The sequence below is a fragment of the Heteronotia binoei genome, chromosome 15, assembly GCF_032191835.1.
Source record: "Heteronotia binoei isolate CCM8104 ecotype False Entrance Well chromosome 15, APGP_CSIRO_Hbin_v1, whole genome shotgun sequence".
Lineage (NCBI taxonomy): Eukaryota > Metazoa > Chordata > Lepidosauria > Squamata > Gekkonidae > Heteronotia > Heteronotia binoei.
In genome coordinates, this window is record NC_083237.1 from 22,599,076 (window position 1) to 22,624,654 (window position 25,579).

The 25,579-nt window shown below is 48.4% G+C and overlaps 3 protein-coding genes across 3 annotated transcripts in view; 1 reads left to right on the forward strand and 2 right to left on the reverse strand.

Moving 5' to 3' along the window:
- Window positions 1–11,427, reverse strand: part of ITGAL (integrin subunit alpha L) — a 71,448-nt gene extending 60,021 nt beyond the window's left edge. The window contains exon 1 of the mRNA XM_060256636.1: window positions 11,165–11,427. Coding sequence (XP_060112619.1) covers window positions 11,165–11,225 — 61 coding nt within the window. The 5' untranslated portion in view covers window positions 11,226–11,427. The remainder of the gene's footprint in view (window positions 1–11,164) is intronic.
- A 1,647-nt stretch (window positions 11,428–13,074) lies between these two features.
- SEPTIN1 (septin 1) lies at window positions 13,075–18,861 on the forward strand. Its single transcript, XM_060256631.1, has 11 exons — window positions 13,075–13,178; window positions 13,310–13,400; window positions 14,465–14,551; window positions 15,178–15,301; window positions 15,979–16,113; window positions 16,537–16,654; window positions 16,909–17,010; window positions 17,115–17,214; window positions 17,301–17,466; window positions 18,193–18,280; window positions 18,505–18,861. The coding sequence occupies exons 1-11, from the start codon at window positions 13,176–13,178 to the stop codon at window positions 18,583–18,585; spliced, it is 1,095 nt and encodes a 364-aa protein (XP_060112614.1). The 5' UTR covers window positions 13,075–13,175; the 3' UTR covers window positions 18,586–18,861.
- On the reverse strand, window positions 18,852–24,264 carry DCTPP1 (dCTP pyrophosphatase 1). Its single transcript, XM_060256633.1, has 4 exons — window positions 23,878–24,264; window positions 22,333–22,460; window positions 21,679–21,789; window positions 18,852–20,228 (listed from the first exon to the last, which is right to left on the reverse strand). The coding sequence occupies exons 1-4, from the start codon at window positions 24,154–24,156 to the stop codon at window positions 20,000–20,002; spliced, it is 747 nt and encodes a 248-aa protein (XP_060112616.1). The 5' UTR covers window positions 24,157–24,264; the 3' UTR covers window positions 18,852–19,999.
- Window positions 24,265–25,579: the final 1,315 nt, after the last annotated feature.

Here is a 25,579-nt window from a genome sequence, read left to right on the forward strand (position 1 = left end):
AGCTGGAGATCAGCTATAAAAATGGGAGATCTCGATGACCCACCTGGAGGCTGGCAACCCTATAATGTAGTGTCCCCAGATTTCCAGAAATTTCACATGCTGGATCTGGGAACGCTAATTCAGGGCTATAGTAATAACAAATAACAAATAATCATATAGAGATTAGACAATAAGTAGCAAGAAAAGTTTGTGCAACGGTGAAGAGGAACTGAGGAAACAGCGGAGTGTGTGCTTATGTGCAGTTCACACAGCAGTGTGAGGAGGCTTTACTGAAAGCCGCTTCCATTTCCCCTGGGTGTACAGTTAATGAAGTCAACATGTCCCCCAGAGCAAATACCCTACACCTTCAGTGGTTACAGAACAGGAAGAAATTTGACAGATGAAGCTCTTCTCATCGCCACACATTCTCATTTGAGAAAAGCACATTTTCTGCTTCTTGGAATATGCCCCAAATACTACAGCCTTCTCCATAAAAACCACATCTCCAAGCTTTGAAAACCTTTGCCGGTTGATATCTGAACACCTGGCTGTTGTTAAAAGTACAGGAGCAGATGGGAGTGGATATTCTTTAGTCAGTTGGCAACTCTTAAGTAGGCTTCAAATTTACCCCTTCCATCTAGGCCTCAAACATATCTATAAAACTGATCCCTTATCTCAAATGTATTTAGAAGAGCTAGTTTTATACCTCACTTTTCTCTACTCTAAGGAGTCTCAAAATGGCTTACAATCACCTTTCCCTTCCTCTCCCCCCTTGTGAGGCAGGTGGGTCTGAGAGAGTTCTGAGAGAACTATGACGGGCCCAAGGTCAGCCAGCAAGCTTCCTGGGGAGAAGAAGGGGGGAATTAAACCCATATTAGAGTCTTAACCACTACACCACACTGGCTTACCATGTCACGGCTGGGGCCGGGTCAGGCAAAGTCCAGAGGCAGTCCGAGGTCTGTAGCCAGTAAGCAGGAGGGTCCGAGGCGCCAAATCCGAATCACTGTAGAAGTATCGCAGGTCTGAGGTCCAGAAGCCGAGGTCAGGGAGTCCAGAAGTCCAAAGCCAAAGTCAGGGAGTCAGGAACCAAAGTCAAGCCGGAGTGGATGCTAGAATGTCAGGGAGATGACTAGTTGCTTCCACAAAGCTTCCTCCCAAAGCCCACAGCTATATAGCCCTCTGCTGGCTGTTGCCCGTTTGGGCTAATTGCTGGCTCAGGGAGGCAGCCAGGATCCTGTTACCACTCAAGCATCCTTGCTCTTAGAAGGGCCAGAATCCTCTCAGAACTCAGGGCTCAGGGAGCGTCTTGCTTGTGAGCGTGCCGCCCTCCTCCGATCCCTGAGGTCCTGCCGGAGGCGGTCACGCACACGAGCCACCCGAGAGGGCGAGGCAGGGGGGCTGGGATCTTCTCCAGCAGGAGGCAGGGGCACTGGTGCAGGTGGCAGGGGCACAGTTTCCTCATCAGACTCAACTTCCTCTGAAGGGTCCCCAGCACCCATGACACTATCCCCCCCCCCAGGGACCCCCTCCGTCGAGGGACCTGGAAGGTCGGGGTGGTCGTTGTGGAACTGGTGCACCAAGTCCGGGGCATGAAGATTGTCCTCGGGCTCCCAAGACCGGTCTTCTGGGCCGTATCCCTCCCAGTCCACCAGGTACTGGAGGCCTCCACGATGGTACCGGGAGTCCAGGATCTGGCGCACCTCATATTCTTCCTCGTCATCCACCAACACTGGTGGTGGCGGCGGTGGGGAAGGAGTCCGAGCTGGGTCAGGGGGTGCAGCCGGAACAAGGAGGGAGCGATGAAACACGGGGTGAATGCGGAGGTGGGGTGGCAACTGGAGCCTGAAGGCGACGGGGTTTATTTGTTCAACGACGGGGTAGGGTCCAATGAACCGTGCATCCAGCTTGTGAGACCGACCAGGCCGGCGCAGGTAGCGAGTTGAGAGCCACACCTGATCCCCCGGCTGCACTGGAGGGCCTTCTTGCCTCTTTCGGTCCGCAGCCCGTTTATATGCCTCCTTGGCTTGCTGTAGCTGCTCTCGGAGCAAGTCTTGGCTGGCACGGAGTTCTTGCAGGTAGGCATCGACGACGGGGACATTCGTGGGTGGTAGGATCGCTGGGAAGAACCGAGGGTGGTACCCGTAGGTTGCAGCAAACGGGGTCATTTGGGTGGATGAATGGACCGCGTTGTTGTATGCAAACTCCGCTAGGGGCAATAGAGTGGTCCAGTCATCCTGCTGGTAACAGGTGTAACAGCGGAGATATTGCTCTAGCGTGGCATTGGTGCGCTCTGTCTGGCCATCTGTCTGTGGGTGGTAGGCCGAGGACAGGTGCACTCGAGTACCCAGGCTGGAATGGAGGGCTTGCCAGAACCGAGAGGAGAACTGAGGGCCCCGATCGGAGATCAGATGGGCTGGGAGTCCATGCAGACGAAAGATGTGTTGCAGGTAAAGCTGGGCCGTCTCCTGAGCTGTGGGGAGTTTCGGGCACGGAACAAAGTGGGCCATCTTGGTAAATAGGTCGACGACCACCCAGATACAAGTCTGACCCTTGGAGCGTGGAAGTTCCGTGATGAAGTCCATCGAGATGGTATCCCAGGGTCCTGAAGATGTGGGCAAGGGCTGCAGCAACCCTGAGGGTTTGGCTGGGATGTCTTTGGCCCGTCGGCAGACGTCACAGGAGCTGACATAGCGGGCAACATCAGCGCGAACTCGTGGCCACCAGAATTCCCTTGTCAGCAAGTGGGTGGTCTTATGCTGTCCAAAGTGCCCGGCGGGTAACGAGTCGTGGGTCAGGCGTAGCACTTCTGCCCGCAAGGGCCCGGGCGGCACATAGAGGCGTTCGCGGTGTAGCAAGAGGCCGCCTCGAGTCGTGAACTCCCCTGTTGGGTCATCTTGGAGAGCCTGGAGGTGTTGCTGGACCCAGGGATCATTGGCCTGGCTAGCCCGAATGTCCTCCACGAGTGCTGGTGAAGTGGAGGTGGCTGCAAATACTGAGGGCGGCAGGATTGGAGCAGCGGGCGCGGTCTCAGTTGAGGCAGGGGCGTATTCCGGTTTCCGGGAGAGCGCGTCTGCTTTCCGGTTCTGGGTATGGGGGATGTAGGAGATCCGGAAGTCGAAGCGAGAGAAGAATAGGGACCACCGGATCTGGCGCTGGTTGAGACGGCGGGTGGTCTGGAGGTGTTCCAAGTTCCGGTGATCGGTGAGCACTTGAACAGGGTGGCGAGCCCCTTCGAGGTAATGTCGCCAAACCTCAAACGCCGCCTTGATCGCGAGCAACTCCCTCTCCCAGATGGTATAGTTCCTCTCTGCAGCAGTGAGCTGCCGCGAGTAATAGGCGCAGGGCTGTAGTGGCTGGGACAGCTCCTCGCGCTGGGACAGCACTGCTCCCAGGGCCACGTTGGAGGCATCAGCTTCCACCGTAAAGGGAAGCTGGGGGTCGGGGTATCTCAGGAGTGGCCCGGTGGCAAAGCGAGTCTTCAGGGTGGAGAAGGCGTTATCGGCCTCTGGGGACCAGTGGAAGGGTTCTTTGGGGCGGAGTAGTTGAGTCAGGGGTGTGGTCAGGGATGCGTAGGCCGGGATGAATTGCCGATAGTAGTTGGCAAAACCGAGGAACCGCTGCAGGTCTTTGCGATTCTGAGGAGCCTGCCAGGTCAGGACCGCTTCTACTTTTTTCGGGTCCATGAGGATCCCCTGCGGTGACACGATGTGCCCAAGGAACTCGACGGAGCGCAGGTCGAAGTCGCACTTCTCCAGCTTGGCGTAGAGACCATGGGCTCGTAGGCGCTGCAGGACCTGGCGGACGTGCTCGGCGTGCTGGGCAGGATTGCGGGAGTAAATTAGAATGTCATCTAGGTATATGATCGCGAAGCGGTCGAGCAGGTCCCGGAATATGTCATTCATGAACCTCTGGAAGACAGCGGGGGCATTGGTCAGTCCGAAGGGCATTACCAGGTGCTCATACTGCCCGTATCGGGTCCCAAACGCAGTCTTCCATTCGTCTCCGGGCCGTATGCGCACCAAATTGTACGCTCCACGGAGGTCCAGCTTGGTGTAGATTTGGGCCCCCTTTAGGCGATCCAAGAGTTCAGGGATCAGTGGTAGAGGGTACCGGTCGCGGATGGTGATCTTGTTCAGGGCCCGGTAGTCATTGCACAGCCGGAGCTCCCCACTTTTCTTCTTCACGAAGAGGACTGGAGCAGATAGGGGAGAGGTTGAGGGTCGGATGAATCCGCGTTTCAGGTTCTTGTCCAGGAAGTCTCGCAGAGCTGCCAACTCCGGCTCCGACATTGGGTACAGACGCCCCACCGGGAGTGGTGCCCCAGGTACCAAATCAATGGCACAGTCGTAGGGCCGGTGAGGGGGAAGCTGATCAGCTCCTGTCTCTTCGAAGACATCAGCAAAGTCCACATACTTCTGAGGGAGCTGAGGACCACCACTCGGGATGCCAGCTGCTAGAGTGGTGGGAGGAGTCAGATGGGGGCATGGGTCTCGGAAGCGTAGTTCCTGCTGGGCCCAGTCCACGATGGGGTTGTGCAGCTTCAGCCAGGAAAGGCCTAGAATCAGCGGGAAGCGAGGCATGCGGGCGACATCAAACCGCAGCTGTTCTTGGTGCTGCTGGACGTGGAAGGTGATGGGACAGGTCTCCTGGGTGACGGGGCCAGAACGGAGGAGGCGCCCGTCAATAGCCTCCACCAGCGACGGAATCCCTTTTGTCTGCACAGGGATCTGGTGCTGCTTCACAAAGGCGGCATCTATAAAACAGTGGGCCGCTCCCGAGTCCAGCATGGCATACACGAACAGCCAGCGTTCGTCAGGCAGACGGAGTTTGACTGGTAGCAGGAATGGCCCTGGGGTATCAGCCCGCTGTTCGGAGGACCCAGCTAGTCGCCCCAGGCTGGGGGGTCCACTTACGCCTGGGGCTGCCCTTTTGGCGGCGGTGGCAGCGAAGGTCCAGGTATCCGATGCTTAGCAGGGCAGCCAGAGGCATAGTGGCCTGCCGTGCCGCAGTAGAGGCACAGATTCTGCGTGCGGCGTCTGGTCTTTTCCTCTGGGGTCAGGCGGGGTCGAGCAGCTCCAAGCTGCATAGGCTCATCCTTGGTGCTGGTACTAGCTGGGGACGGGCGAGGAGCCAGGTAGCACGGCGCAGGGAGCTGGCGCCCTCTGGTCTTGGCTTGGCGGCGACTTTCCAGGCGGCCATCAATGCGGAGGCAGAGGGTGATAAGTTCTTGGAGCGTGGGTGGCTGCTCCACCCTGGCCAGTTCATCCAGGACCTCCTCTGCCAACCCCTCAGTAAACTGGTCCATCTGGGCAGCCTCATTCCACGCCAAGTCCTGGGTCAGGAGCTTGAATTCAGTGGCATATTGAGCCACCGAGGAGTTGCCTTGTTTCAGTGCCCTGATCTTCCGGTTGGCTGTGGCTGCTTGGACTGGGTTTGAGAAAGCAGCAGACAGGTGGGCCTCAAACCCCTGGTAATCAGTCAGTAGGGGAGAGGACGCGACCAGTAAGGGTGTGGCCCATTTGGCCGCCTGCCCCTTTAACAGACTGATGACGAAACACACCTTGGTTTTGTCATTGAGGAAGTCCCGTGCTCTCAGTTCAAAGTACAGCCGACACTGTGCTAGGAAGGCAGGAAATTCTTCCACGGCACCCCCAAATCTGTCAGGTGGGGGAACTGGGCACTTGGCTGGAGCACTGGCCGCAGGTTGTTGCTGCAAGTGCACTACTGCCTGTGTTAGCTGCTGTACCTGGGCTTGGAGCGCAGCCAGTAGTTCTGTGGTTTCACTTGCTTCAGCATCCATCCTGTGGAGTGGGTGTTTGTCGGTGGAAGCAATCTGTCACGGCTGGGGCCGGGTCAGGCAAAGTCCAGAGGCAGTCCGAGGTCTGTAGCCAGTAAGCAGGAGGGTCCGAGGCGCCAAATCCGAATCACTGTAGAAGTATCGCAGGTCTGAGGTCCAGAAGCCGAGGTCAGGGAGTCCAGAAGTCCAAAGCCAAAGTCAGGGAGTCAGGAACCAAAGTCAAGCCGGAGTGGATGCTAGAATGTCAGGGAGATGACTAGTTGCTTCCACAAAGCTTCCTCCCAAAGCCCACAGCTATATAGCCCTCTGCTGGCTGTTGCCCGTTTGGGCTAATTGCTGGCTCAGGGAGGCAGCCAGGATCCTGTTACCACTCAAGCATCCTTGCTCTTAGAAGGGCCAGAATCCTCTCAGAACTCAGGGCTCAGGGAGCGTCTTGCTTGTGAGCGTGCCGCCCTCCTCCGATCCCTGAGGTCCTGCCGGAGGCGGTCACGCACACGAGCCACCCGAGAGGGCGAGGCAGGGGGGCTGGGATCTTCTCCAGCAGGAGGCAGGGGCACTGGTGCAGGTGGCAGGGGCACAGTTTCCTCATCAGACTCAACTTCCTCTGAAGGGTCCCCAGCACCCATGACATACCACTTGTTACCACATCTGAATTCCACCCTTCAGAGAACTTGTCACATAACCCCAGTGCAGCTGAGGGAGTCACAATTTCCTACTGACTTTGCTAACCTGCTTTAGGGGCAGACTTACTTGACAGTGGCTGACAGATTCCAAATGTTTGGAAATTAGTCCTCTGCCATCACTGACACCTGAAATCATCTCAGAATCTTACATCAACTCCTCACACATGTGGATTGCCAGAAGCTGTCCTGAGCTAAAATTGCCTCCACAGATTAGTTGGTTTTATCCTAGACCTGAGGCCTGACCAAAGACTGCTGATGACCACTGTTATAATAGGTGGGGTATGAAGGCTCCGGCATGTATTTGCCCCAGATGAAGCTAGTTCAGAAACTATGGTTCTGGTTCACAGGGCCGGATCTAGGAGGGAGCAGAGAGGGCGCCTGCCCCAGGTGCCGCCAGAGGGGGAGGTCCAAATTGGGTATGGAGTCCATTGTATTCTATGGGCCCATAAGGGGGTGCCGTTTTTTAATTTTGCCCTCCTCAAAAACATATTGATTTGGTCCTACGGGTTCAGTGTGTTGGGAAATTTTGTGAGGGAAATTGTTTAAATTTTCCCAGACAGTTCAATGGACCGCTGGATTGCAAAAGAAACTGAAAATAATAACACTATAGACTACGTCTTTACTCTATCGCTAACAAGCTTGGAACTCAGTCAGCTCTCCCAGATCCAAAACTGCCAACTGCTCTTCTTTAACCATCATTTTTCAACCCTCTTCTTAACATTCCATCAGCTCTCATCTCATTGGGAGTGAGGCAGATATCCCTTCCTGAGTCAGCTAAACAATAAACTGGTAAACATATTTAACCTATAATGACTGAACTTTAGACACTGCCTAGACTTGCAACATAAATACTCAGAATTCCAACACAGTGTGGATCTCTGCAAGCTGCAGGGCCTCTGTCCAACAGGACTGAGACAGCAGATAGACGTCTGCTCAGCTGACATGTGGATCAGGTGAGAAGCCGTATCCCTGGCTGTATGCCTTTCTCTGCAAATAACTAGTGAAGTCCCAGCAGCAGGGAGTGTTGAGTCAATGCATGCTGAGGACATATTGACAAGGTGCCTAACATAGACCCAAAAGAGCCACAGCCTGTTGAGGCATCAAATACCACTGGGTCAACCTGAGTCGCCAAAGCCCATCTCTGCTCATTTCAAGGCTGAGTTAGGAGAAAGGGGAGTCATGTATTGGTCCCTCCTGGGTTATCATACTACAAAGTGCTAGCATTCAGCCTCTTAGCAACAGCATTTTCACTGGGCATATCCAGTTCTGTAGGCTCTTGCTAGCAACCAGTTCACTTGTGTAAGGCCTCCATGATTCTTAACAGAACTCAAGCAAGCGTGCGGGGATTTATCTCATTTTAGTTTCACAACAACTTTGTGAGGCAGCTTTGGCTAAAAGACAACAGCCTTACACAGATGTTCGAAATGGACACAGGACATATACAGTGGTTGTTAGGGTGCACACTTTCTTTACCCCCTCATTGTGTTTGACTTCCATGCATTCTGAGGTCACATCTGCACAGGAGTACCAGCAGATACACCCCAATATATGTAGTCTGCTGAAAAACTGAAAATCAGTTTTCAGTCTGCTGAAAAACTGGAGAGGGCAAGTCCAGATATATGTGTGCAGGTGCCTGTCCAGCTGTGACCTCAGAACATACAATGGTTGGGTGCATGCATGGCAGGGCCAAGGGACATGATCTTAAATCCTTACCAATGCCTTGCTAGAAGCACAGATTCCACCATACCCAATTAGAACATCTGCATGGTGAGAAAAGGAATACAACTGTTTTCTCTCATGCTGTAGAAAAGAACAAGAGTTGAGTAGCACCTTAGAGACTTAACAAATTTGTGGCAGAGTATGAGCTTTTGTGAGTAATTGCTCCCTTCTACAGATATAGCTAGAATGTCAGTCCATCTGTCCTTATATCTTGGAGTGCAGTGATTTCAGATGCCAAATAACCACAACAGATGAATTACAGTAGCAAGATGAGTTGTGGAATGCAGAGGATTAGCAGGTGTGGAGAATCAGCATTGGTAATAAGACAAGAAACCTAGGTCTTGATTTAGTTCAGGAGGATGCATTGTCTTGAGCTTCATTATCACTTCCCATTGAGCAGTCTTCATTCTAATCTCTTTGAAATTCCTTTGAATTTCTCCCATGCTGTTTTCCAAAAAGAAATTCCCCGTCATTCCTCCACATCAAGCTTCTACTTGCCACAGCAAGAGAAAGGAGAGAGTACCCACATCTTTTTCCTACGGTGGCTAATAGCATATCTGGGGGTTATTTCCAGGAAATAGCACAGGTGAGAAGCACTGCAGCTTTGATGTAAAACAAGAGCCTCTGCAGCTACTTTTTTGATGCAAGAGAAAACATTGGGATATCGAATTATGGATCTCTCCCACGAAACCTGTGAAACAGTAAGGTTTGGGGCCAAGCAAGAATTTAAACTTGTGTTTCCTATAACCAAATATGGTTGCCATTTCATGGGGGGGGGGGAGGAGTTGGCCTGGTTTATGGTTATGCCTTTAGAAACAGCCAGATGAGCAAAAATTAGCTTTTTGCAGTATGAAGATAAACACTGAGATTATCTGCGTGGTTGTTTTCTGCTGCTAAAGGATTGTTATTGCACAATCAGCAGGAAAAAGAAATGAACATTGCAGCCTACTAAGTATTTAATTTTATATTCCCCGTAAACAACATATTACTGAGTCTACTAAGAAGAAAGCCTCTTCAAGCAAAGGTTCTGTTTCTCCCTGCAGTTTTCTTTTGATCCTTTGTTTGCTTCCTAATTACTGAGGCTGGCCATTCAGAAATCACAGATCAATGGTTAATTCTCAGTTCTTGGGAAGGAGCAGTGCTATTTTCCAAGTTGTAGTCAGCCCTGACCACCGATATATGGAACAACTGCAAATATTGTTTGTAATATATTCTTTAAGAATGCAATACAGAGCAATTGTAAACTAGTAATAATATAAAATAAAACAGATTAATAGCTACATTTATTTTATTGTTATTATTTTGTAACAACACTATATTGCAATAATAAACAATAATTTAAAAATCATGAGCAGTAACTTTGCCAGAATATAAAGTGGAAAATGGTACTGAAGGAGACCCCTTTCCTTCACAAACAGCCTCTAATGTTTAGAATTGATTAGTGATTAGAAAAAAAACAGCCAGCTGGAAGAGAACAAGAAGGAAACAGAAAGGAAAAAGAATGGAAAAATATTGAAAGAAGCTGTGCAAAACTTCATGGCTCTTTGATTGTTCCAGTCGGACAGCCTGATGTTGCTGTTACACTTTAGAATCAAAATAAACCACAACAGTTGCATCAGGAAAAAAGATAGAAAAATGACAGAGGAAACAGGACTGGATTGACAATGCTGTCCTGTGGATTCTCCATAAAAAATAATCAGCCATTAAATGACTAAAGTATTAAAATGCTTGTTCCTCAATCTGCCGTTAAAGTAACAGCCACTGCTAGCAAGCTGACAGGCTACAATTGCCCAGAGAGAAGAAGAAGAAGATGATATTGGATTTATATCCCGCCCTCCACTCTGAAGAGTCTCAGAGCGTCTCACAATGTCCTTTACCTTCCTCCCTCACAACAGACAACCTCTGCCAGAGGGCTGACCCAAGGCCATGCTAGCAGGTGCAAGTGGAGGAGTGGGGAATCAAACCCGGTTCTCCCAGATAAGAGTCCACACACTTAACCACTACACCAAACTGGCTCGCCACACCAAACTGACAGAGAGGGGAGATGCCCTCTGTTCAGGCACAGAGCCTCCTCTCTTTTATTATTCTATGTCTTGTGAGACTAACTCTTAACAGTAAAACCAAGTCCAGGGGCTGAATGCTAACTCAGGCTGAGCGCAGAGGGAAGCGGCTTGTATAAAAACATCAACAAGACAAATGACTGAAAGCAGCTGCATCCACAACCGGGAGAGAACGACAAAGAACGGTTAATGCCAGGAAGAAAATATTCTGGTTCTCCGCATGAATGACACCCAGAAACAGCCTCTGCTAGAGGTGGGCTCCAACTATAGATGGGCATTTGTTACAATCTGTTTAATGCATAGAATTCTTACGAGATCAGTTCAGGGGAAAAGATACACCTCAACGCTTTTACACTTGAGTATTCCAAACATGCTTACAGTTTTGAATCTGTCAATCTTTGGAAAAGAAGCATTAGAGAATAATAAACCACAATACGAAACATTCAATGAAGTAATAACAAGATGGTGTTCGGAGTCAATTACGGTGGGCAAATGTTAATTGAAATGCATGAGTTGTACAATTCTTTACTTGCATATATACTTTAGTTGTGCCCAATGATGGAAGCTTGGACTCTCAAAAAGTTTATACCATGAAACTCTTGCTGCTCTCTAAGGTTCTACTGGCTTTGAATCTAACCATACAACTCCCAGGACACTTTATGGAGAATTCAATAATCTTCCTCGCCACCACAACTCTCAAATAAAGCTACTTGCTCGCAAAATAATTTTGACTTTTTTACTTTGCACGCCTCCCAATAACACCCAAACCAGGCTGTCCAAGAGAAGGCCAAGGATTTCCAGCCCTAGCAGAAGGCCAAGTCCACTCTGGTCACTCTGCACAGAACGTGTGGGCTTACACCAGCAGACTGTCGCCCCCCTGGCTTCCTTAAGCCGTGGCCATCTGATCCCCATCCAATTCAACTTACCTCGAAGCACAGATCCAATCAGAAGCATCAGAAAGTGGGATGGAAATGGGAGACCAGCCATGGTGTTGTGGCAGCAAAGGTTGTAGCCGCTTATCTTCAGGAGAGCATGACCTGGTAGGAGACGCCAGGGCACCCAGCTGAAGAATTCGATAAAGCCAAGAGATACTTTTGGAGCAGAGTGAGACTGAAAGAACACAAGAAGCAGAGGAAAGGGGAAGGGGTGGAAAGACTTTTCAATTTCCAAACAGATAGTGATCTCTCACACTCCCCACACCCCCTCCCTTTGTGTGCCACTGCACAAGGTGCAGTAAGCATGGGCCAGAGGGAACTGGCAACACATGGGTGACAGGAGGAAGGAACCTACGCTTCTTCCTGCCTCTGCTCAAAGGGAGAGTGGTGAAATGCACCAAGCTGCCCCCAAGCAATGAGAGTTGCGTCAGCCCACGCGTGACAAAAACACTTTTTGCACTGCAATGCCTGATTTCCTGTGAACAGGATAGTGGTTTTGCCTAAATTCCTGCCTATTTTGACAGCAAGGATTTAACATCCTAACACTGATGTGTCTTTTGCAGGTTCCTGAATGGGCATTTTGTTAGCAGGGGTCTGAAGCCGGTACTCAGCAAGTGTGTCAGTAGGAGGAACTGCCATTTTGCAATTTCAAAAAATCAGTGAGAGGCTGGAGGAGGGGGAAAGAGAGCGCGTTTCCTATCGGGAGTTAGCTGAAAACTATGAAGCATCTGGCGGTGTGGGGGGGGTGGGGGGGGTTCTTTGCTGCCTGCTGAGCATGAATAATCTATGGATCACTTCCATGAGGGATAGTAACACACCACACCAAAACATTACAAAAGATTCACCTAAAATACATATTTCTGTACAGCTCAGCAAATGCAGTGTTATAAATATTTATATTTTATGGTTGCTGTATTAGCTATCTTCCAAAAAATGTTCAGAATTTTAAAAATTCCTAGCAACGCTGGCAAAGAAATAAGATTGATCTAGAGGCCAAGGTGTAATGAATTTAAATTAGAGAGGTAACTAGATCCTGAACTTTTATCCTAACCTTCCAGTAAGGAGTTTGAAGCAATCTCTCTCTCTCCCCCTACGAAAGCCAATTTCTAAATAAACAAGCTATTAGAATGTATTGCTCTTATACTTTTTATTGAACTTTTAATGTCAGTGCATTGTACTTTCTCTGTTTACTTATTTAAACTGTGTAAGGTAATTTTGAGTCCCAGGACGAAAAGTGCACAAATAAATAAATAAATGCTAATTTCACCGTTAGGGAAACAAGACCAGTAGGGGGTGCTGGAAGGTTTTCCTAGCCATTTACCTGAGCCCAAGCATGGATAGTTTTAGAAAACAGCTCAGACAGTTCATATATGCTGTTGCCCAGGGTTTACAAAAACACGGAACTGGACCATAGTACATTAGCATTATGGTAATGAAATTAATTTCCTTGGGAACTTTTAATAGCATTAATCTTTCCATGGGAGGGAAGGTGGCACAGTATAGTCTGATCTCCAGAAGCTAAGCAGTGGTCAGTACTTAAAAGAGAGAGACCACCAAGGAAGGCTCTGTAGAAGACGGCAATGGCAAACCAGTTCTGCTTAACCACTTGCCCTGAAAACCCCTGCTGGGTTTGTCGTAAGCTAGCTGCAACTTGATGACACCTCTTTCTCTCTCTCTCTCTCTCTCACACACACACAGAGTATCTTTACATGTCTGCCCAGTACAATGATCGTGGGCAAAAGGCAGGGAAGTACATAGGTAGAAACACCAACAACACAGCCAAATTCTGTACTGCACTTTAGCAACATCCACTTACAACTAGCATCACCCACAGGTGAAGAAGGAAAAAAACTAGAAATGAAAGTGGGCCAGCCAATGGGGGACCACAACGGGTGTGAAGACTGGCTTCCTGTTTCCCCAATGCGAGAGGAAGTGGTAAGCTGAGAGACAGCAAGGTACGCAGACAGCACTCTGTCTTGAACTGCACAGCCAGAGGCCAGATATGGTAAGTACCCAGAAAACAGCCCCCCTTGGCCTTGTTTCTTTTCTGGGTTTGAGAAGCAAGGGGTGTCAGGATACCAGGGAAGGCCCAGCCTTGAGGGGTGGTCTTTGATGGAATCTTTCCCTGTGCCTTAGGACAAAGATTATGTTGGCTTTGCTACCCTGCCCAGCCAAGTCCACAGGAAATCCGTGAAGAAGGGCTTTGACTTCACTCTGATGGTCGCAGGTAAAGTGATAAAATTACCGTTTCTTTCACTGTAATGAACACCAACCCGACATTCCCAGGACATCTGGATTCTCTATTTTTTCACACAGCTGCAGATATGCTGTTGTATAAAATGGTGCCTCCTTGTAGCCATTTGCATAGTCTGGTAGTTGAAGGAGAATATAGTTAGCATTTAGGATGGCCAACCTTAGGTGAGGGCCTTGCTTTCTCCTGGAATTACATCTCAATTTCTCCAAAGATCAGTTTCTCTGTGGGGAAATGGCCATTTAGGAGGGTGGATTCTCTGGCATCACATCCCTGCTGAGTTCCCTCTCCAAACCACCCTTTCTAGGATCCCCACCCCCACAAATCCACAGGAATTTCCCAAGCCAGAGTGGTGCTGGCATCCTAAGTGCTCGTTTAATAGACCTATTGGACTGTTCTTTCCACAAATGTAAAGGGGATTCAACCCACTTGAAAACTGGTATGGGAGAGGCAGAAACTCAGAGGTCCTAACAGGCAGGCCCTCTGACCCATTTAGCTACATTCTCCTCCCAAACAAGGAAGGGAGGGGGCCTAAGGAACATTTCACAAAGTTCCAGCTTTGTTTCTGTACTTATTTTCCACGTACTTTATGCAGATGCCCTGGCACAATCAAATCGGATGAGACACTGGAAGATCTGTAGGTGGATGGATCTCCAGCACTTTGCACTGGGGAAGGGAGGGGAGCTAAAACTTTTCCTCTTGAACTGTTTGGTGCACTTCAGACATCCCTCTGAAGCTGAGATTTGCTGTTAGAGAAACACCCAGGTTGCTTCAATATTGCCTGCACATTTTCCTCACTGGACAAACCGCAGCTTGGGAGGAGGGGAGAGTGGTTTGAGCTCACGAAATAGAGTGGGAGGAGGAAAGAAAGACTTCAATCTGCCCCATCATGCCCTACCCTGCAGCTTTAATCTTGGGTCCCTGGCACTGCCATAACAATGTTTTGATATGCAGTCATGGATTTTCCAGTGTGTGGCTTGATATGACCCCAAGAACTGTAGAATCATCAATTTATTCCCTCTCACTCATTCATTCTACAGGAGAGTCTGGCCTGGGAAAATCCACCCTCATCAATAGCCTTTTCTTGACAGATCTGTACAAAGATCGGACAGTTCCAGATGCCCAAGGTGAGCAAGGCTTCTTGTCATGAACAATCACAACAATAAAGTAGCCTCATCAGCATGCAGAGTGCTTTGAAGCATAACCACAGGATGACAGATCCCTGCCCCAAGGCAATTACAATCTGAATTGCACATAGGGAGGCTATGGAGGGAAAGAAGGCAGCTACAGTAAATGGGACTAGGATTAAGAATAGGACTAAGGGCCTCTGTTGCAAAAAAGGTGAGTTTCTACAAGGAAGGAAATCTCCTTGGCTATTCTGGAGTCAGCTTAGGCATAAGGGGAGGCAAGGGAGAAAGGGCAAGGTTGTCTGAGGGAGCGGGAGACCTTTGGATGGCCAAGGGGGATGGACCAAAGATCTCGGGCAGGGATATATTGGGTGACAAGAACAGAGAGAGAAGGGCAGCCAAGTCCACAGAGGGCTTTGAAGGTAAAGATTAAGAGTTTGTGCTGGATTTGAGCACTCAGAGATTCAGGACAGAGAGAAGGAGTGTCTTATGGTCAAAGGAACCAATGAAATCAATGACTTGGGTGGCAGTGATCTATACTGATGGGCATTGTCTGGAACATTAGGAGGCAGGAAGAGCATTTTGCTGACTGTTCTTCCATCCTGCCTCGTCTCCCTGCTCTGCAGCCAGGATCCCTCAGACGCTGGAGATCATCAAGCATGCTGTAGATATTGAAGAAAGGGGGGTGAAAGTGAAATTGACAGTGATCGACACTCCGGGACTTGGAGATGCAGTGAACAACGAGGAGTGGTAAGAGGTCACATATATATGGATATGTGCCACGGTCACCCTAATGGTGACAAAGGTGACCAAAAAGGGGCACCATCAGGAAGATGGCATGCAAGGAATTACAGTTCTTGGATCTTTTGAAGGAACTGTGGAACCAACCAAATTAGAACTTTGGAACTTAGTTTTAAAATTATTTCTGTCAACATTCTGATAAATTTCTCTGTTCCAAATGTAAACTGTAGCGATTTTAAAGTTAAGATCCAGTTTTGAGGACTACTTTCAAAATATCAGTGTAGACAATAAAGTTTATATTCTTAAGTATTAACTTCCTACATACAATATCTTAAACCTGTTCTTCTCAAACTTTTAGCTCAGCAATCTCTCATAATTGGTTATATGGTGTTCAATGGTTTAAATTGCAAGAAAATTTAAAATGTCATGCGCGTGTAGGTTTTTTGTAGCAGGAACTCCTTTGCATATTAGGCCACATACCCCTGATGTAGTCAATCCTCTAAGAGCTTACAGGGCTCTTAGCACAGGGCCTACTGTAAGCTCTTGAAGGATTGGCTACATCAAGAGGGTGTGGCCTAATATGCAAAGGAGTTCCTGCTACAAAAAAGGCTGTGTGGGTGAATCTATCTGAGAGGGCTCTTTCTCATAACATCGTTTTCCTTCCCAATCTCTTGCGCAACATACAGCTGGAAGCCAATTGCCCATTACATCGACTGCCAGTTCGAGCAGTACTTTCGAGACGAGAGCGGCCTTGACCGCAAGAATATTCAGGATGGCCGCGTTCACTGCTGCCTCTACGTCCTCTCACCTTTTGGACATGGGTATAATGTGTGGAAGTTTACAGCTGTGACACAGAAGAGGGGGTTAGAGCCATACATTTAGTCTCTGGAGGGCCAGATACTTCCCAGATGTGGGACAATTAAAACTGAGACTGCGCCAGGACGAGTCCCCAGATATATTCCAAGCATCTTATTCACTGCTGAAAAAAAGTTAAATGATGTCACTGAACATGTGCAGGGGGCCTTGATCACTCATGCCTGACGGCTAGCCTGCAAACTTCTGGATACAGGAAAGGGTTTCTAGGCAGGCAAAATTGAAAAAGCTAACCAGCTGAGACACCTTGGCCACACCTGGGAGTATATAAGCCCCCCCCATCAGAGCAAAGCAGCCTATTTAGAGTGCCAGAAGTCCCAAGTGCTCTGATAGGATATGCCAAGATTCTGACTCCTCCTCCTCTGCCACAGGCTCCGCCCTCTGGATATAGCATTCTTGCATGCCATCCACAACAAAGTCAATATTGTGCCTGTAATTGGAAAGGCTGATTGCTTGACTCTAACAGAGGTACAACAGAAGAAAGAGAAGGTGAGGCGCCTGAAGGGTGTGGTGGAAGGGAACCTCAAATCTCAGGGTCCTGGAATTGATTAATGGAGCAGAGTGATGAATGGAGCAGAGAAATCCTCCATCCAAAAGTAATAAAACCTACTTGAAATATCATGCCAGGAGAAAAACAGATGTCTCTGCTGCTGGGACTCTTGTATCCCGGTTTTACCCCTCTACTCCCACAGCTGCCTTTCATGGCTGTTTAACTGCTTGTTTCAACTCCTTTGACCCTGCAGATCCGGCAAGAGTTAGAAGAAAATGGGATCACCATTTATGAGTTTCCTGAGTGTGACTCGGATGAAGATGAAGAGTTCAAAGCTCAGGATGCTGAGATGAAGGTGAGAATTGGATGGTTGGCAGCTGAGCTCTTGTGTGTTCGGGGTTTCTTCAGAGGGAGATGGAGCACTAAAACTTACATACCCAATTTGTGTTATCCCTGTAGCATAGCATCCCCTTTGCTGTCATTGGATCTAGCCAGGTTGTTAGAGAGTTGAAGGACAAAGTATTCCGAGGAAGGCAATATCCCTGGGGAACAGTGGAAGGTAAGCTGCATTCATGGGAGGGACCAGCAGATGGCACTGTGCCACAGGAAGCCGCTGATGCTACTTCCCCTTTTGTCACCCCCTAGTGGAGAATTCTGCTCACTGCGACTTTCTCAAACTTCGGAACATGCTGATTCAAACCCATATGCAGGACTTAAAGGATGTAACCCATGAAGTCCATTATGAAAACTACCGTGCACAATGCATCCAGAGCCTGACCAGAACTGGGGCTCGGGATCGCAGCAGCCGCGCGTAAGAAAATTCTGGGGTGCCAAAATCATCTTCGAGGGGAGGGACACTGGTCCAAGAGGATAAAGACTCAATTAAGGAATCAATAAAAAGGGAGCCTCTTTTACAATTTAAGATTAGATAATCTATAACTTTAGAGCAATGTTCCCTCTAAGCTGCAGAATCTTGTGAGCAAAAATTCTTTGTGAGCTACTGGTATTAAAGTGGGCTGCTGCATAAATTATCGTGCTCTGGGGCCATTTTTCCTGAGCTACGACAAAAGTATGTGAGCTGGAGGCTAAAAATCTGTGCGCTAGCTCACTCTAACTCAGCTTAGAGGGAACACTGCTTTAGAGTATCATTGGGTCTACCTCACAGTATCTTAAAAATGGCTAGCAATTGCAAGCGTCATTAGGTAATCACCAGACGGTCAATAATCAACTGCTTTGTAAAGACTGAGAAAGAGAGGTTTGTGTGAAGGTGAGAGAACTTTCTGGGAACTGATACTTGTCATCCGGTTAACTGGCTTTTATCAGATTGACCAGGAAACCTGCTTTACATGAAAAGGAGCTGGGTTTTATAAAATCCTTGTTAGTCATCAACAAAGGACAGGTTTCAACATAGGGCCAGGGGTGGGGGTGGAGAAAATGCTGCTCAGAGTGGTTGAACACAAAACTGATGACTGAAAGGGAGGCCTTTACAAGGAGGCAGGATTCCTGGCTTCTAAGCAGCTCTCTGTTGCCTTTCTAGGAAGCTCTCTCGTCAAAGTGCTACTGAGCTGCCACTTCTGCCCCTGAATGCTGAGACAGAGAAATTAATCCGTGAGAAAGATGAGGAGGTGAGTCTCTGGGGAATGGCCCTTTTGCCTGAAGCAGGTCTGTGCTTTTTAAAATCCTGTTTTCTGCTGGAGTCCGTGATCAGAGATCAGGGGGCAACAGACTCCTGTACGGTCACCTGGCCCCTTACTGGCCGCTCAATCTCAGCAGTGGGCAAAGTGTCAACAACTGCCGTCTTAACCCACCTCCCCCTTGGGCAATCTCAGCCTCTATCTCTTTTGCCCAGCTCCGCCGAATGCAGGAAATGTTACAGAGGATGAAGGAACAGATGTTGCAGAGTCAAGTGGAGCAATCAGACAGTCTCTGAAAGATACCAAAGGAACTTCCTGCATTTTCCCCCTGACTTCCATATGGCAAGTGACTGAAGAAACTCTTTAGCACTGGAGATCACAGGGTCAATGTTGACGTTCTGGGGGTGGGGGGAAGAGAAGTAGGGATAGAAGACTCTTAGGCAATCCAGTTGGAGATTTTCCTATCTCTTACTCATGTATACATCCTTCTTTCTTCTCAGTATAATCAAAGCTGTGATGATAGTTCACAGGCGTGCAATTGCTTCAATAAACTGCAAGAGCATTCAAAGAAAGTAAAATATATTTTTGCACAATGTAAAGTTCATGGAGACATCTAAAGTTCACAACTGATTTACCCACTTTTCATACTGACATCTGTTTCTCACCGAAGACTTGTCCCCAAAGGTACCTGTCCGTCAGGGTGTCTCTACCCTATCTATTCTCAAACAGATGTGTCTCTACGAATCCATTTCCTCTGCCCCCCCAACACCTGCAAGAACTATCTGTTTATCTAGAAATACACACCATGCTGTCCGCAGACCCTCTACAAACAGAGAGGCTGCAATATTACGGCAGACAGTTCTCTGAGGTGATATGGGTAATTTTAAGAACTGAGTAGCTAGTGGTAACTCAACCAGGCGATCAACCAGACGGGACACAGTTCTCAAGCAAAGAAAACTTTATGCTAGAGTAATGGACTGTGAGTCTGCATTCTAATGCTAAACCCAAAACAACCAATTGAGGGGGGGGGGGGGGAGTGTGAACAAGGACACAGTGGAGGCAACCAGCCTGAGCAGGGGAATAGATTGTGGGGGGGCAGATGTGCTGCTTAACCCTTTCCCTTCCTGCTCTTTTGTCACTCAAAATCCGTCACCATTCAGCTCCTTTTCCACTCGTGGATAGAAAGGATGCCTCTTCCCCGGTGGCTGGAACCAAAAGGACTGTGCAGCCTTCTCCCCTGCCAAAACTGGCTGCTTTCCCCAGGAATATACACAGTAAAGCTGCCATATGCAATCTGCTCTGTAACATCCAGCTTTCTCCTGACACTTGACCAGCCCAAAGCCACAGCATCTAGAAGTTCAGCTGCCTTTTCAAAGCCATGTCTGAAAGGGCAAGACGGACTTTTGCTTGCTCGGTTAGTTTCTAGAGGCAACTGAAGTATATGACAACTTGTAAAGAGGAGCAAGGAAGTAACAGCAGACCAGCTTATGCTTCCCCTCCCAACCCATTACGCACTAATTGGATATCAGGACAATGATATCCAATCCAATGGCTAAAATGAGATAGGGGCATGCTTGGAACTGAAAATCTGGATGAGGCCTAACATCACAACCGCATACTCTGTCCCTCCTGACTTGAAACTAGAGCCAAAGAACCTTTCAAGGCCACAGTTAAGTTTCTGTCCTGCTCCGGAACAGGCAGGGGCAAGTCCTACTGCTGATACTCCGTGTACTTCTTGGACGAGCCGTAGACTTTCTCGGCCGGGTATTTGAGGTGATTCTTCTCTATTTTACGGAGGGCGGCAGAAGGAAGGTCCACATGGCACTTGTCAGCCAGGGCCACCAGGTAAATGAGGACGTCACTGAGCTCATCGGAGAGGGCTTCACGCTCTGATTCCATCCATCCCGGTAGGCCTTCAGGGGTTTCAGGCCTCCACTGGCTGAGAACACACAAACAAAGCTGGGTGAAGCCTCAGCTGGGCCCAGGTTATGAAGAGCCTGAAAGGCAGCGTGTAATATTGAAAACCAAGAGGTGTTGGGGTCTGACCCTAATTTGAAGTTTCATCTTCTGCCCCACACACCATTCTTTGTCGTAGCTCAAGTCATCTAGGCTAGATGGCCATCTGACAGCAATGAAGATCCTGTGAATTTAGGGGGAAGTGTTTACGAGTTTCCTGCATTGTGTAGGGGGTTGGACTAGTTGACCCTAGAGGTCCCTTCCAACTCTATGATTCTATAAAGCATTTTATATGGAACTGCCATGTGTTTGTTGATCCATCTATCTCCTCAAGACTTTATCTCAAGAGCAACAAATTATGTGTCATTTTTTCATTACTGTGCGATTTTCAAATCTGTGGAACGTTATGAGCGGGGCTTTTTTTATAGCAGGAACTCCTTTGCATATTAGGCCGCACACCCCTGATGTAGCCAATCCTCCAAGAGCTTTCAGAGCCTACTGTAAGCTCCAGGAGAACTGGTTACATCAGGGGGTGTGGCCTAATATGTAAAGGAGTTCCTGCTAGGAAAAAAGCCCTGGTTATGACTGTGGTTTCTCTTGCGGGAACAGGGGTTCAGGCAGGCAGGTTTCCTCACAATAAACACAGAAATCATGATTAGGAGAAGATCAGCATCTTGCATCTTTGCTTACAGCAACAAAACCCAGCCATGTAAATGCAAACAAACAATTTACACTTGACTGCACCATGTATGTGTTGTGCCATTTAAGCTCAGGTAAATGCTTTATCCATGTTCTAAGAGGTGGGCTGTGGTTCAAGAAGACAGCATCTGTTTTGTACGCAGAATGTCTCAGGTTCAATCCCTGCCATCTCCAGTTAAGAGGATTATGTTGTGGGCAGTGTTTCCTCTAAGCTGAGCTCATATGAGCTAGCTCAGTTTTTTAGCCTCCAACTCACACATTTTTGTCTTAGCTCAGCCTGCTCAGGAAGCACGGCCCCCTGAACACACTAATTTATGCAGTAGCTCAAAACTTTCATGTCAGCAGCTCACAAAGTAGAATTTTCGCTTACAAGACTCTACAGCTTAGAGGGAACACTGGTCGTGGATGACATGAAAGACTTCTGCCTGGGACACTGGAGAGAGATTGCCAATCCGAATAGACAAAACTGACTTTGATGGACCAATGGACTGGTTTTGGCAAAGTAATGCCTAGCCATCCATTTAATTAAAAAGCCTAAGCACAGGCAACCCTCAGCTCCCAAACTCCCGTCTCCAGGTAGGGTTGTGGCTTCTTCCAAATTAAAATGTGATGGGAGTATGGAGATCAACACCGCCAAGGACATAACTATCGGCCTCCCCCTTCTTCCACCCCCTGCCCCTTCCCAAGTATTGCTTTTCGGCAGGCTGAGCAGCAATTCCCTCCTTGGTACTCACAAGAGCTCAGCCACTTCCCCCACCTCCCCAACGAGGGCAAGAAGCAGATTCCGAGGCTGGTGGTACTTTCCCCAGCCCCTCTCGGCAGCAAAGGCAGACTGGAGGCTTCGGCTGGGGGAGAGAAAGGAAAAGAGGGATGAGGCCAGGAATGGAGGTTGTGCATGTGCACATGTGCATACAGAAGGCTTCAGAAAGAATGGGGGAATGAAACAGTTGGAACACCTGAAGATGAACAAGGTTATGGGGACGCTCACTCTCTCCTAAACCACATTATGGGGAGACGGAATGCAAAGTGGGCAGCCCATAAACAAAACTCATGCAACACTATGTCACATGACATGACCTTGAATCAAGACCAACCGAAATATTATGAGACTTTTTAGATTTTGCTATGGGACGACATAGCGACATCACAGCAAAATCCAACTCCTTTTCCAGGGTTTTCAATTGAGCCAGAGCTCTATTCACATATATCTGTATATGCACATCAGCAACATGTGCAAGTCAAGGGCTGGAAATTGCCACTCTGATACAGCTGCTTCCTTCCCTTGAATGGACACTCAGCCTACCCAGAATGCTTTGTGTGATGCGGCCTTATCAACTGAGACTGAGTTCTGGGGTGGGGTAGGGTGGAAGAGGGGCAAGGAATCTTACATGTCTTCCAAGGTGGGCTCACTACTGAACTGAAACGTCTTTGCTGAATTTCCAGCCCCATCTTCCACTATCGCTTCATCTGTTTTTTCTACTTTTATATCCAAAGAACTGGCTGAAGAGTGCAGAGCCTAGTGAGGAAAAATAATAATCATGTAACTCTTAGTTTGCACCAAAGAATGAAGCAACTTCCCCATCAGTTAAAAACTGGACAGCAGGTAGCTCTGTAGGTGAGGCACTTGGCCCTACTCCATGTGCCACTGGAGCTTTCGGGTAGAGAAGAGCAGCTCAGTTCAAGTTGGGGCACTGTGGCCACAGCCCACCACCATCCTGGTTCTGGGAATCAGGTAGTAGGCAGCCAATCTCATATTGCTGCCTGCTTTAAAGATCTGCCGTTCTGCTCTTTTGTTAAGATAACCTGGTGCTCAGGGAAGCCACCAAGCTCGGAACTGCCCATCCACCAGGCCCAGATTTACCTGCCTTTGAAACAGACACATCTACAGCAATGGAAACACAAACACACAGCAGAACCCACCTCTCTTTCAGCATTACAATTTACTCACAGGATACACCCCATCTATTAGTTACATCTTCCCTTGTGTGGTGCTCAGAGACCCAGAAGACTTCAAGGTACCAGACCCAGCTTCTGTTTACGCTCCTCGGAGGGTAATGCGCTGTCCAAGAGCCAGGGCTCACATACCCAAAACCTGTCTTGATTTTTATTCTCCATATTGCAAGCCAAACAAAGCCCTTCAAATCCCTCCTACTCTTAGCTGATCTTTTTCCTACACTGGACTTCTTGAATGGTGGCATGTTTGAGCATACCAAGCTAGCCCAGCCTCATTAGATCTTGGCAGCTAAGTAGGGTTAGTAAGCCCAGGCTAATCTTGGATGGGAGAGCACCAAGGAAGCCAGGGTCATGACACAGAGGCAGGCAATGGCAAACTACCTCTGAGCATCTCTTGCCCTGAATACCTCAAGGGTTAACTACGTGACAGGACTTTCAACTACCACCACCACCAGAGGGGCTAGAGAAGCAAGGATATGACTTCAGCCAGGCCTCAGGGCTCTCTCCCACAAGTTCCTGTGCAGAAGCAGCTTCTAGGTGGGAAATGGCTTGAACCCCACACATGGTTCATTACATATTATGAATATTCATATTCTCATTTTGCCACATCTCCCCTCAGCAAGACTCTGGTGCCAGCTGTGCGCAAACAGGAATGTGACAGATTATATACATGGTTTGCAGTCAGATTTGCCAAAGGGATTCTGGGTCAGACATTTACCTAAAGTACCAGCAATGCTTTGCCACTCATTCGTGCACTACCCTCGAAGTTGGAGGGAGCCCATCCTACTCATTTCAAGTTCCCAAGCCTTTTTAGCTATCTATTTTGCTTTCTCTCCACTTGGCCAAGCCTCCATCACAGGATCGCTGTGCGGATAAAATGAAAGAAGAGCCATGTACACCACCTTGAGCTCCCTGGGAACAGGATAAACATGACAGAGCATATACAGCATGACCCACGCCGAGAGAGAAAGATACTCCACCTTATCGGCTTCAGTCGAGCCATCGGTTTCTAAAAACACAGCTCGCTTTTGGTTCTGCATTCGAATGCTGCGCATGTGCCCTCCTCCCGCCGCGTGCTGCCTCACATCGCACACCCCACCGTGAGAGATGGAGAAGTCCCTATTGCAAGCACTGCAGCGCGCTTTTAGAGCGTTATCCTGCACTTTGTGCAGCCACGGAAACCCTTTCTCCCACTCCTGCCGGTATTTCTGCATCCGCCTGCCTTTCTTGGCTGGAGGCTGTGCATGCGGCGATGCCATGACCCTCGGAAAGGAGCCCGGAGCTCTTCACAATCCACCCGGCTCGGCAGCAGCGGGCATGGAAGTGGATTCTGATTGGATAGCAGCGGCATGGCAGGGAGGAAGGACAATCTGTGACCCAATCAAAGTTGGGAAACGTAAGGGGGTATCTGCACCCAATCGCTGAAAAGTAACGAAGGCGGGAGGAGCAGGTTGTAAAGCTTCTCACGAGAGGACAGGCAGAGAGAGTGTCCAATCAGAAGCCACCTGTAGCTAATACATTTTTTTTTTAATAAAAGGTAGGGAGGAAGACTCACAAAGGAAACTTTTATATGTTGAAATTTTAACCTTGATTCTGGAAAAGGAAATAATTTTCTTACAAAGAGACCGAAAGTATTCTGAACTCACAATTCCCACCAATGGTAGCCAGACTCTGGAATATGCAGACCCAATAAGAATGCAGTATTCTGGTTTCTCTTTTGCGATTGGTGTTGACTCTTGAACACACACACACAGGCTAGCCAATGGAGAAGGGCGGGTGAATCTGCTTTAGGAAAACACGCGCTAGACCTGGTAGCGCGCGAAAATGTGGTGTTGCGTGGAGTCCAAGTGTATTACCGAAGGGTTTTTTTCTTCACGCAGTGGCCTCTTTTTGGGGTATAGGTTTTTTTCTTCCGTCATGCAGAGCATGTGGTTATTAAACAATTTATATATATAAAAAAATTGGCAGTTCCCATCCTTAACGCAAGACCCCTGGCTACAGATAGATCCAGGTGGGCAGCCGTTTTGGTCTGAAACAATAGAACAAAGTTGGAGTCCAGAGGCACCTTTAAGACCAACAAAGATTTATGGCCAAACTTGTTTGACGTCAGAGGCACATAAAATAAACGTCAGATGTTTGAGAGCCACAAGACATGAATGTCAGATGTTTGAGAGTTGCAAGGAAGGAAGGCAAAAAGGCAGGAGTGGAAAGAAAGCAACTTTAACTTTAAATGCATTCTCCAAGACACAGGCTGACTGGGCTTAGAGAATTTGTTTAAAGAGAGAAATGCCTTCTCCAAGCCAGGTGGTGGGGGCTTCAAGAGCCATATGTGTGAAAGAGCCACATGTGGCTCCTGAGTCTCAGTTTGGCCACCCCTGGTCTGAAGGTGCTGCTGGATTCCCACTTTGCAAAATCCCTGTATTATAATTATTTGGGAAAGAGGCTTTTCGATAGACATCCTGCTTCCCTGGCAAGTTGCTTCTTTTCGTTTCCTCCCTGTTTCAGGGAGGGCTGCCAACATTTCTTGCTTAATTCCTTCTCCTTCACTAGGGCGCCTGTCTGTCTCCTGGATCAGTTCAGGGTCGGAGGCTTTCATTGCTGTTTTTCATATTCCTTTTTATATTTTATGTAATATGCAATGACAACAATTTGAAAAATTAACAGTCTGCCTATGGAGAGAGG